Below are 12,780 nucleotides of genomic sequence, written 5' to 3' on the forward strand. Positions count from 1 at the left end.
GAAGTTGCATTTAGCAGACAAACCTTTCAGCAGTTTTAAGCAAATATATGTCCCTGTAACACACCAGTGCAAATCCACAGCCACGTGCTTGGGGGCTCATGCAGTTTAATACACAAAAGAAGTTTTTATAATCCAGCAGTCCAACTTTGCTAAGGCTCCATTACCTGCCAGTGCTGTTGTGGTTTAATCTCAGCCAGCAGCTCAGCCCCACACCAACAATGATTTTTGTTTTAAAAAAAGTAATCCAAGGCTGCAGTAAATGCTTTGGAGACAACTGAATGAGACAAGAACTTGTGCTGACCTATCAGAGAAGCATTTCCAGTCTGCAAAACTGGGTTTTTTGCAGTCGTTCAGGACTCAAAACTAAAGTGTCTTTACATTGCTTTGGAAGTTTTTTACTGTGGCTCTTAAAGGTTCTCCTAAACTGCATCTGGAGAGTAAAATGCCATTTTAATTAGCCCAAATTGTTTCATTTCCAGGGATCAAGGTGGTCGGACGTTATGTGGTGTGATGAGAATTGGCTTGGTTGCAAAGGGCTTGCTGATAAAAGACGATATGGATCTGGAGCTGGTTCTTATGTGCAAAGAAAAACCCACAAAGACCTTGTTATGTATCGTTAAAGACAATCTCCCAGCTCAAATTCAGGTGAGTTAATCTGGGGCAGTCCTGGTAGCACTGCCAAGGGTATTTGGGGAAAGGCTGCAATTTGTTCCAGGAAGACAGACAAGTGATATAAAGGAATTTAGTTTGAATCTAGGACGAAATCTGGGGCGTGTGACATGTTTAATGTGGTGCCATGAAGTACTTGCTCACAAAACAGAACATCTTCCTGCTGCTGTTGCCTCCTCCTGTCTGTGCTGTCAGTGCCCTGAGGGCAGTGACCCTCGTGTGTGGGACTAACCCAGCACATTCGGGCTCTCTGGGCTCAGTGTGACTGAACTGCAGTCCCAGAACCTCCCCTGCTCCAGTGGGTCACTCAGTCCCTGCTGTTGTCCCATCTCCTGCCTGAACCTGCAGTTCCCCCTGGAGCTGCTTCACTGGGGCTGTTCCCACAGAAGCCCCTCTGTGCTGCTGAGGTGAGAACGTGTCACTGCAGGTGGTCACTCACTCGCTTTGGCTCCTGTTAATCACGAGCTCATATTCATTTTATTTATGGCTGTTTAATTCTGCTGTTGGCATGCAGCAGGCAGCACTTACAGCTTGTTTAGGGAGACTACCTTTGTGACTGAGTTTCAGGCTGAGCAATCAGTTCAGCTTCCAGACTGACAAACACTGGTGCCAAGGAGCTGCCCAGGTATTCCACTGCAAGTGCCCCTCTCCAAACCACGACCAAACTCAATCTGCTTTTCTCCTGATCTGCTTTTCTCCCTGTGTTTTACCATTCTTGACAGCTGTTCTCACCATTTATTTGCTCACACAAAGGGCTTGTTTTAATGAGCTAATGTTGTACCTGCAGATGTGGCCCTATCCATAGCTGAAAATGCAAAGGATCTTTTGAGGAGTACAGAGTTCATTTTACTTGTTTGAAAATGATAGGGTTGTATTCAGTATTAAAGAGCAAATTTTGTTTGTAGTGAGGCATGAAATGAGGAGGGTTGAAAGTGAGAACAAAAGTTAGTGTGTGCTTCAAAAACAGTGAGATGAAACAGGAGAGTAGATGTAATTAAAAGATGTGAAGACTGAATAAATTCAAGGGACAGGCAGGTAAGATCCTGGGGGGAATTATGATGGGGATTACAGCAAAGATGAGGCTGTGACTCATGAAACGCTACAACTGTCTGGGCATGGAGGACAGGAGAGGTTCTGCAGAGGGATCAGGTGCTGGGGGGGAAGGAGGGTTTAGGCCCATTAGTGGACAAAAGGAGCAAGTGCAGTACAGAGACGTCAGCAGCTTCTGCTTTGCTGCTTTGAAGGCTCATCCTGAGCAGATGCTCAGCCATTCTCCTCCCAACAATAAAGGAGCTGCGGGAGAGCAGATGCAGCAGGGGAAGGAGTCGGAACAGACATTAGATACATGTTCTACCCGTATGGTCTGTGAGCCAGACTCGCACGCAGAAGGGATGGCTGCAGGACTCTGAGCCATCTGGGGCTCTCGCTGTGCTTCTGGAGGTTGAGAGAGTCCCAAAGGACTGCTCAGAGACCTGCAGAGAGATCACTGCAGAGAACTCGGATACAATGCATGTTAATGGAGCGAATGGTAAGGCAGTTGTAGTATGGGCTAGAAATGAAATGTTTGAAATGGTTTTTAATGAGGAAGGCAAGGCCTTATTTGTTATTGCAGTGTCTTGTGGGCTTCTCACTAGCTGAGGCACACACGCAGATTCTGCAGTCTTCCAGCTGATTGGGAGATTCTTGAAATCTTTGTTGGTGACTTTCAGAAACTTACAGAAGAGAAGTATCTGGTGGAGGAGCATGTAAATGAGGCAGCTATTGTTATCCGTAACACAAAGGAGCCCAAGCTCACTTTGAAGGTGATACTCACGTCCCCTCTCATCCGAGATGAAGCAGAGAAGAAGGAAGGAGGTACACAGAGCGTTTTAACTTGGGTTTCAGACTGTTCTAGCTAAATGCCCTGACTGTGCAGCACAGGGTTAAATTGGGAAGCAGGCTTTTAGCTGTGCATCACGTACTGACCAGACTGGCTATCGCCACCATAGATTACGTTACCTGTGCCTTCAAAAGACACCAGTCACTTAATCTTCATGTAAATACGCCTAATTTTCATTGGCCAGCAATATTCCTACAGTGTTAACTTAGACATACAATTGGATCTTAGTTCTCCTTTCTTTACACTTGCGATTTAATTCTTGAGCACCTGGCGCTGCACAGTCTTGTTTGCAAAGTAAGTCAGTCAAGTGGGATTGGTTCGTAGTTTCTTGAAAAACTCATTAAAATGTTTCTCTTTTTATGTAAAAACCCTCTCCTGCAAAGCTCGCCAGTGTGTCGTCCTGGCCCTCAGTTTTTATTGGTTGATGATGTGTATGTTTCTGGCTTTAGGAATTTCCTAACTGGGATACAATTGAAGTTAACGGTGCTGTGATACAGCACTTTTGCTTCTGAATTGAACATTGTACCTCATGTCCTTAGAGCAAAATAGATCTAGAAAACTGTCACTTAGTCCTTTCCATTCCTTCTCCCCTACGGCGTGATGTCCGACACAGCTCCGTGCCCGTGTTGGACAGGAATTCCGTGACAGGAATGTTCACTGGTAGGACCAGGGAGGTTGGAAACAAACCCAGAGCAGTAGAGAAGAGCAAACGTAGCCATACTCTGTTGTATTTTTTAAATCTTGTCAGTAATTTCTGCTTCCGCTTCCCAAACCTATCCCTAGAAACTTTGCCACTGGATGATGTCAGACCTTTGACCAACTGGCCACTCTCTGTCATGACAACTGAGGCAGCTGGGCCCGTGTGGGCTTAGGGAACTCCCTGTCGCTCTCTTCCCATTTCTAGACTTGCCACGAGTCCTTTGCTTCCTCCCTCTCCCACCTGAACTACCGACGGGCCGGGAAATGTTGGTCAGTTGCTCCTCACTCTGCTGGAGGCGATGGCAGGAAGGATCCCCTTCCAAAGACATTGAACACTTTGGCAGCAGCTGAATGCAGAAAATCTTACAGAACAGATGAATGGCAAAGATCCCCTAATTGCACTGGCTGTTTATTCTCAAATTAGTAACCATGCTCTTTACAAGGCCATTAAAAATAAACTGCACATTGCTTTAGTTGTTCAACTTCCCACAAGATGCTGAGATCAGCCCTGGAGCTGCTGCAGCTGATCCATGTTGATGGGAGAGCACAAAGTGCAGAACAAATTCTGATGGGGCAGGTTTTGTGAGGTTCCCACAAGGGGATACAATTTTGCACAAAGGCTCCTGCCCAAGTATTTTCTTGCAAAAAGTGATGCTGTTGCAGCAATGAAGTCCAGGGTCTTCTGAACTCAGATTGAAGGGGGATTAGAATTTTTATGCTTTCTCATACTTAATACATAGGTGTTCTATTTTGTTTTCAGTATATTAAAATATTTTTTAAAGTTCTCTACTATTTTTTTGTTAAACTTAAATTGGTTTTACCACTTCTCTTGGAGTGGTTCTGTGTGTCATTCTGTACAGCTGATGAGAGAGGGAACAGGGTCATGGATCTTGTTTTAAAGCCCAGGTTCCTTGACACTGATTCATCACAAGGGAACACTTATCATATTCCTTTTCAAGGTGTGTGAAGCATTGTGCAGATGTCACTAAGTAAACTGAAATGGAGGGGATACTTTTTTTCATAATGCTTCCAACCACATTTAGGTGACTTTCACTTAGATTCAGACCAAAAAAGTTTCATGTCTAATATCAAGGGAAAATAACTGGAGGAACTGGTGAAAACACCTTGATCTCCAAAGCAGTACCCCTGAACAACGGCAGCCAAATGTAAATACACTTCCTATGCAGTTTTACAAACTTGTTAGTTTACTCCCTGCATTCTTTCGAGTGAAGGAGCTCGAAATGCAGCTCAGCTTGCCTTTCATCTTCCCTGTAAGCTGGAGCCGGGCTCCGGGCGCGGAGCCTGCGGGGCACTGACCAAGGTTTCGGTCGGTGGGATTAGCACTAATCTGTCCTCTAACCAACGGCAAGGTCAGGCCAACGGCCCTCGGTCCCAGTGCTCCCATCTGTTCTGTAGGAATGCTGTGTGTGCCTTCATGCCCTGATGTCAGAATGTATCAAAAAACATTCCTGGATTTCTCTTCAGTCCCCACCTCTTTGGAGAAGTGTTCATGTTTAAGATGTGGTGTTTGTCCTATTTGTTTTTGCTGCTCGTTAGCAAAAATAAATAGTGGCCCAGTGTGTGTGTGCATTTCAGTGTTCTCACAAACAGCTACCCATAAAGCTCTGCTTTCTCATGTTGACTTGAGAAGCCAAGCACCTAAAATTCCTGCATTTTGCATCAGTTTAAATTTTAAACCCCTTAAGGAACTGAGTTTTTAGTCATAGCATCAAATATAAATTGGGCTTTCCAAACCAGAACCTTGTAGCTTGCAAATCAGTTGTTGTTACTGAGTGTACAGTACCAACAAAATGATGAATCACAAAGTGGGGCTCAGATCCTGTTGCTCCTGGAGCAGGACTGCCCAGCCCGTCTGCCTCTGCCGCCCTTGGCCAGGCACACGTGGCCAGTGGGGCTTCCATGGGGCCAATGCCTCTGGAGGGGCAACAAGCCCCAGATTTTGACCTTCCCTCTCCAGAGAAGATGAGGCTCCTTGTACAGCTGCAAATGACTGGAGTTGGCAGCTCCTGTGTGAAGAGAATGTGTCCAGCAGTGGGGAGAGAATTCCCAAGGGATTGGTTCTGTGCTGAACAGTGGGAGCTAATGTCAGGGCTTTATAACTTACTCTTTATTAAACTCCTTGGATCATTGCCCTTGTTAAAACTACAAGAGAAAAAGGAAAGCTTTGCAATCCCATTTGAAATTTCGATTGGGTCTCACTTTCCTGACTGGCAGAGCATGAAGAAACATGCCATTCTCCCGAGGGGTCCGAAGGGAGCCCGCTGCAAGCCGCTCGCCCTCTTCACTGCCTGTTCTCTTCATCTTTCTGTTTAATAGAATCTTGCACCCAAAAGTTGGCTGACTGCAACATCAGGACACTGGGACTGAACTGGCAACTGGCAAAATCCTCCAAGATATTTGTAAATTAGACCTTGGGAAACACCCTTAATCCTGTAGAAAGAAGTATGATTCTAACTTGTTGAAGCAAATCTTAGGAGGTCTTTGGTTCACCTGAATGACAGATGACACTTACTCTATTTGTTTTTAAGTTAAAGGAAAAATTAAATTACTTTGTCAATGGCTGCAACACACTTTAGCAAAGCCTGGTACAACACTTAGAGTCCCAGTTCATTGCAAAAAATTAATCATTTTGCAGTCAGTCACCTTTGCCATTTCTAACGTTTTAAAATAAGATTCTGATCATTCATTGACAGTACTTGTTTGATACAATACTTGAGCTTTAAGCAGATGTTTATATTGTCCCAGTGAAGTTTCCTCACAGAAATACACGGATGGATGTTCAGTAATCATGTGCCACAAAACGTCACTCCTGGAAAGAACGAAACTGCAAAGGAAATTTAAAAACAAATCTTGCATTCCAAAGTGACCTTTTGTGCTCAAAGAAATCCAGTGCTTTGAGACTTTGCAGCCTTCATTTGGAAAAGAGACAAGAGGAGTGATTAATCCCTATCCTGGAATGCTGTTGATGAGGGCAATAACAAACAATGCAAATATCTGCTGCGAAGTTCACAGGGGTTAGAAAATAAGCTTATAGCACTTGAGCCAGCAGCTGTGAACTGCAGCCATCACCTGTCACACAAGATACTGGTTCTGTTCAGTTTTACACTCGGGGGGGTTTTTTGGCTCTGGGCTCTTTCTTCCATCATAACATAAAGTGCTTTTACCAGAGCAACCTTCCCAGGGAAGGGCATAGGAGGGGAGGCAGCTTTAACATTAAAGGTGCAATTGCTCGTGCAGCCAATACTGTTCAAAGTAACCCCTGAAAATGGACTTAGAGATGTCACTAATAAGATGTCACTAATAAATTCAACTACAAACTGATGGTACTTTTTTCTCCTACCTTGTCCTGGTATTTTAAATGTCTTGCTGGACTTGGCTTATCTAGCAGAGTCTTCCATTTGAAATGGATTTTGTATTTCATTCAGTTCTGCAAGGGTGTCTAAAGACCATTATGAGTAATGAAAAGAGTATATTTATTTTTAAGTCAACAGTAATGGTGTATTCAGAGAAAAATAACATATTCAAGGTTTTAGTTGAGTCATGGGTTCATTTAGTTCTTCCAGTGTGTTACTCTCATGTCAGCTAAAACTAGTATCTTTGTAATCTGATTTCAGAGATGTGCAAAATCTGTCAATTATACAGAGTTTCTGGAGAATCTGAATGCTATGAACTCCTTAGGATTAAAATAAATAAATAGGGAAGAAGGGACTGATGCATAATGTCCCTTAACACAGACTCAGATGTGACTGCTAAAGGCAGTTTGTTGCAAGCTGGATGAAAAAAAGAAAAAGAGGGGAAAAAAGGGGGAAAAAAGTGTAAACCTGCACAGAAAATACCAGTGTCTTGTCTCTCAAATGCATCTTTGAATATCCTCTGTTGATTTCAGTTGCTGTTGGGCAGATTTTTACAAGAGGGCACTTCCTGTCGAATCCATTCATGATGTGGAAGTTACCAAACTCTCTCACTCTTTCATATGCTCCGGTTATATGAAAGACTAATCAAACTACAGTATTGTACTAGCACTTCCCATGTATTTCTTTTGCTGAATTATACTGGCTAGTACTGTCCATGCAATACTATTTCAAATATATTCAATGTTTTTCTCTGGAATTCTCAACAATTGCATGGATGTAACTTCACTTTCTATTACAATTTTTTTATATACCCCCCCTGAGAATATCTTCCTCTTGTCCAAAGGAGCTTTGAAATTCTGTGCCACCTTTGTGGAATAAAAGTCACAAAGAAGGAAAAGAAGAAGAAAAAAAGCCCAATACATCCCAACAGAAAAAAAAAAAAGGAAAAGTGCTATATAGCTATTTTCTGCCCTGAAATGTGTTCTACATTTTTAATAAGATCCCAGATTGTCTGTAGCAGTGGCCACCTTTATTATTACTATTATTTTACAAGGAGTGAATGCCTTTGCTTCTGTTGCACACGTGCACATTTACTACCTTTAATGGCTTGTTTAAATTAAATAACACAGTGCACTTAAAATTCTGGGAGTCTTATTATCTCATTGAGATGCTGCCGCTCTTTTTGTACTGTGACAGAAACCCCTTGGTCAAATTGTATCTGTCTCTTTTTATCCCATTTTTACCAGTAGATAATGTTGCGATGAAAGATCCTCCGGACTTATTGGACAGGCAGAAATGCCTGGAGGCCTTGGCGTCTCTGCGGCACGCCAAATGGTTTCAGGTTGGCTATTTGTTCTTACCTTGTTGTTATTGTAGCCTTACGAGGTTTTAATTTGAGACACTTTTAATTTTAATGCCTCTTTAATTTCTGACTAGTCCCTCCTAGAGCAAAGGTCTAGAATTCCGACCCCAGTGCTGTACTGTGCGAGGGCAAACGTGGCAGGGAGACAGCCAGCTGGTCCAGAGTTGTCATGAGGCTACAAAAGCAATCTTGACATTTCGCTTCCTTTTTTTATATGTCTCTCTAAATTCAAGTCTTGTACTTTTATAGAAGTGTTTTTATTTTGCATGAAGCTGATTAAGTATTAAGTAATAATTAAAAAAAAATAATCTATCCCAGGACTCTGTGCATTTAAAAAGAAAAGCAAAATTGAAGGCCAGGCTTTTGCAGGTGTATTGGAATCATTTTGTTTGTTTTAGGCCAGGGCAAATGGACTAAAATCATGTGTAATTGTCCTTCGTATTCTGCGGGATTTGTGCAACAGAGTCCCCACATGGGCACCACTGAAAGGCTGGGTAAGTACAGAAAGAGCTGAAGGCCACAAGGTCAGGTCTCAGATCTCCTGAGACTTGTAGCAATGTCTGGACTGGAGAGAGCAGTGTCCTCTATGAGACTCCTCCTTAAAGCCCTTACCCTTTTCTCCCTGCGTAGGGAAGAGAAGGAGAGTATTCCTTCAGTCTGTCAGTGTACTGATGCCATGGAAGGACACACACTGCTGTGGGCCTCATGCAGCCCTGAGCATTTGCAAGAGAATCCCACTCGTTGCCTTCAGTCCCTCTTGCTTAGCTTTCCAAAAGAACCCTGCTCCCATGACAGCAGCTCTTACCCTTCCAGAGGGGCAGGTTTGCTCTCGTGCCCAGAGAGGAACACTCTGTAGGTCAGTGGTGATGGTGTTTCTCTCTGAAAACCCTCTGAGAGGTGCAGAACACTCACCTGACCTGGCTTGAGAGGCTCCTCCTTTCCAACTTCCTGGGCAGACAGCGGAGAGCAGTTGGTGTCCTCTGAAGGCAGCTCAGAGCAGGGGACAAAGACGTGTGCCATGAACGAGGATGTGGCCTCCTCTGGGATGGGCCTGTCCATTAGACCTGTAGTGGATTAAAAATGAGTAACCTGTTCTTTCCCTCTGCCCCTCCATATTTAACTGCAGTCACAGTTACCCTTGTGTCCATACTAATCGTAATTTAATGTCTTCTAGCCACTCGAGCTTATATGTGAAAAATCTATAGGTACTTGTAATAGACCTCTGGGCGCTGGGGAAGCGTTGCGACGAGTCATGGAGTGTTTGGCATCTGGAATTCTGCTTCCCGGTAAGGGGCCAAATGAACTCCAGGAACACAAGGGGTTGATCAGCCAGCTTTAAATTTAGCTCTTGCTGTAGGATTAGATGAGAAATGCCTGCCTTGAACTCTGAATCTGCTGTGGAGTGAAACTAATGGTTTCTTGTGTAAAATTAAAATAAAAAAAAAAGGAGGTTGCATGGTGGTCACTGTGTGAATGAGTACTGCCACTGCAGGAGAGGTTAATGGGGGACAAAAGGAATGTGCATAAATTAACCCCGATCTCATTAAGAGGTTACAAATAAATAGACAATGTAGCTGTCCAAATTATTTGGATTTTTTTATTTTTAAACCTACTGCTTTCAGTTCATGTTATCACACACGTGCAGCGTTACCCTGCTAAGGCCACTACTGCAAGGATTAAAACCTTGGGGTCAGCTTGCTCTGTATGAGGTCTGGCTCCCTGCTGGAGAAGGAGTGATCCCCACTCTGCAGCAGCCAGCCCCAGCCTTCAGCATTCCCTGTCAGCCCCTGTTTCCATATTGCTTCTCTTCCCTCCCAGTAATCCCTCTGCCTCTCTCTCCCCGCCAGGAGGGCCGGGTCTGCACGACCCCTGCGAGCGCGAGCCCACGGACGCTTTGTCTGACATGACAGTGCAGCAAAAAGAAGCCATTACACACAGTGCCCAGGTAGGACACCCTGCAGATGGACTGCAGCAGGGAGAGCAGCTCATCAGCACCAGTTCTCCTCTGCCAGGGGAACTTTTTCCATGGCAGCCCTGACAGTTCTTGTGGGGTGCTACCCTGGCCAGGTTAACCCCCAGTTCAGGAGTGCAGGAGTTCAGCGTGTGTGAATCCCCTCAGGCAGTGGGATTGCCTGTGCCCTGCTCACATCCCACCTCAGTGCCTGTGGCACAGAGCTCGGGGTGGGCTCCCCTCAGGGAGGTGCTGCCCCCGCACCCCGTGTGCCAGGAATTAACCAGTTGCACGTTTTTGGACAGTGGCATTCTCCCCAGCTGGAGAAGCTGTCTCCTCAGAGGAGGGGGCTTGTGTCTACAGACTTACCCACAAACTTGGCCAGGTGATGTGCAGTCCTGCTGGGATGTAACCCCTGTTTCTCCTGTCCCCCTGCAGCATGCCCTCAGACTATCAGCCTTTGGGCAGATCTATAAGGTGTTGGAAATGGATCCCCTCCCATCCAATAAGTCATTTCAGAAATATTCCTGGTCAGTAACCGACAAAGAAGGTAGGTATCGTTTGTTCCAAAAATCACTGATTGGGCAGTAAACTAGGGGTTAATTTAGAATGGGTGAAGTTCCTGAGTTATGTGCTGTGAATGTGAAGTAGAGGCTTTTCTTTGTGTTATATGTGGGGTGATTTTTTTTTTTTAAATATTTCATAGTTAGGAGAAAATCTGGAATTTCTGTTCTCTAGAAATACCAAGAGAGGAGTAGGGGTACCGCTACAACAGAGCTGATTAATTTCTTTAAGCAGAAAGAAGAGCAGAAGTAGCATTTGATTCTTATGCTGGGAAGTAAAGACTGTAAACTGTCAAAAAGCATATAGTGAGTGTCCATAATAAGAATTACCCAAGGATTCTTCCTAGAAAACAATATACATCTAATAAAAATAAATTTCCACTTGTATTTTTTGTAAAAACAATACTGGTGGAGTTCTTGCCTTAAGAGTAACTGTGGAAAACAGCCCTGCAGGTTTGCAAGGCTTGTCTCCCACCTGGTATTGGCCACAGACGTCCTGCCTGGCCTGGTGCACTGAGCAGTAAACCAATATTGGCTTCTGTGCAGCAATAAGAGAGCTGTGACTGATGGATGAGCTCTTGTCACTATAAACAAGCAAGGAACCGTGTGGGACTAATCAGACTCCTGCTGTGGAATGCTGTTTTTCTAATGGCATATCCATATTACAAGGAACTTTATACCCCAGGTACAGGCTCGTCTGCTCTGAAGAGACCCTTTGAAGACAGTGTCGGGGATGACAAGGATCCAAATAAAAAGATGAAGCGTAATCTGAGGAAAAGTAAGTGCAGCACTTCTCCATTCTGTTTTCAAAGATCTATTGTACAGGGGGAGCTGCTTTAAAAGCTTCTCTGTGTTGGTGTGGTAGAGCATGTGAAAAAGTCTTTGGAACAAAAAGATGTTGTCTCTATCACCCCGCATTTGGAATGTCAAACACATCTCTTACTGTGCATCTGAATTTCCCCTGACATGTTTTACTAACTGAATGATTTGCATTTTTAACTGGGATTACCCATCAAGTTACACTAGAATTGAAGTTGTCCAAGCAGCTGAGGGATTTTATTGATAATGTCCCTATACTGTGGGTTTTTCAAAGTACTGCACTGACTTTGCTGAGTGAAGATTGGACTCTGCATTGTTACCCTTCTTGGTCTCCCAAGACCTCCCACAAAAAAAAAAAAAAAAAAATGTTTGATCTACAAAATGTTAATGTTGCATATAGGCACAGACTGGAAGTCTCCTGGCATTGCTGGGATCCAGTCCTTCTGGGGGCCATTTGCATTGTGCTACCTGGGTGCCAGCTCTGGACCTTGTTCCCCACTACCTATAAAACTTGTTACTCCTTTTATAGCAGCCAGGAAGAGTACAGCTAGCTGCAAAAGAGTTGTGTTAATATAAAAACTGGGTAATTATAGTTGCTACCCCAAATTAGACTTATTAAATAATATAGTTTATATTAAATATTATAGTTTATATTAAATGATATAATTAATCTTATTAAAGCCTTAACAGTGTTATGGCTCTCCTCACCCTCTGAGAGGCCAAGGGGTGGTTTTGCTCCTTGATACAAACAGAAGGCACTGAAATGCAAACTGTTTCATTTTTCTGTTCATCTTGTTTTGTTCATTTTCCTTCCCCCTCCTTCCCCCACCCTTTCTACTATCTTGTACTAGTACTAGATAGTAAAGCAATAGATCTCATGAATGCTCTGATGAGGCTGAACCAAATCAGGCCAGGGCTTCAGTATAAGCTGCTGTCACAGTCTGGTCCAGTCCATGCCCCAGTCTTCACAATGTCTGTAGATGTTGATGGTACGACTTATGAAGCATCAGGACCTTCTAAGAAAACAGCCAAGCTCCATGTGGCAGTGAAGGTAAGGCAGCCTCAAGTAATCTGCTAACCCCAGATCTTGGGACAGAGTATGAAATGTGGATAGAACTAGTAATATGAAACCTCAAAATTAAAAAAACATTGGATGAAGCTGATCTGCTTCCTGTGTGCTTTAAACACAGCTGGGCATGGTTCAAAGAGCATCACTGGTTTTGTGCTGTCGGGGGGCAGAACTTGCCAGGGCTCTTCAGGTCAGCTCATGTTGCAATGGACTGAATGTGGTGGTCAAGTCCTGGATGGGGGGGATTCAGTTGAGTTCTGTTCTATTCCTTCCTATGTTGGTTTGGAAACAGCATGCTGGTGGCTCCCTCTTTCTCCCCTTCCTTCTGTCCATTCCTGGCTTGTGAGCACCTGGAAAGATGGAGTTGTTTCCTGGCCTCAGTGTCTGAAAGAGT

The 12,780-nt window shown here is 44.0% G+C and overlaps 1 protein-coding gene and 1 long non-coding RNA gene across 12 annotated transcripts in view; one reads left to right on the plus strand and one right to left on the minus strand.

Annotated features, from left to right (window-relative positions):
- The window catches only part of STRBP (spermatid perinuclear RNA binding protein), a 59,320-nt gene that overhangs the window by 25,288 nt on the left and 21,252 nt on the right, over positions 1 to 12,780 (plus strand). For 8 of the 11 annotated variants that reach the window (XM_032708622.1, XM_032708626.1, XM_032708627.1 and 5 more), the window contains exons 4-12: positions 480 to 645; positions 2,379 to 2,523; positions 7,869 to 7,963; positions 8,383 to 8,478; positions 9,159 to 9,270; positions 9,832 to 9,929; positions 10,374 to 10,485; positions 11,184 to 11,276; positions 12,169 to 12,368. In XM_032708622.1, coding sequence (XP_032564513.1) covers positions 480 to 645; positions 2,379 to 2,523; positions 7,869 to 7,963; positions 8,383 to 8,478; positions 9,159 to 9,270; positions 9,832 to 9,929; positions 10,374 to 10,485; positions 11,184 to 11,276; positions 12,169 to 12,368 — 1,117 coding nt within the window. The remainder of the gene's footprint in view (positions 1 to 479; positions 646 to 2,378; positions 2,524 to 7,868; positions 7,964 to 8,382; positions 8,479 to 9,158; positions 9,271 to 9,831; positions 9,930 to 10,373; positions 10,486 to 11,183; positions 11,277 to 12,168; positions 12,369 to 12,780) is intronic. The other 3 variants (XM_032708620.1, XM_032708624.1, XM_032708625.1) reach the window with 2 other exon arrangements.
- LOC116797249 overlaps positions 1 to 12,780 on the minus strand; it is a 63,720-nt gene that overhangs the window by 23,977 nt on the left and 26,963 nt on the right. Inside the window, exons 4-5 of the long non-coding RNA XR_004360600.1 lie at positions 8,897 to 9,048; positions 5,965 to 6,077 (exon numbers count right to left, since the gene is read on the minus strand). This is a non-coding gene — a long non-coding RNA (uncharacterized LOC116797249). The remainder of the gene's footprint in view (positions 1 to 5,964; positions 6,078 to 8,896; positions 9,049 to 12,780) is intronic.

Source organism: Chiroxiphia lanceolata, chromosome 21, assembly GCF_009829145.1.
Source record: "Chiroxiphia lanceolata isolate bChiLan1 chromosome 21, bChiLan1.pri, whole genome shotgun sequence".
Lineage (NCBI taxonomy): Eukaryota > Metazoa > Chordata > Aves > Passeriformes > Pipridae > Chiroxiphia > Chiroxiphia lanceolata.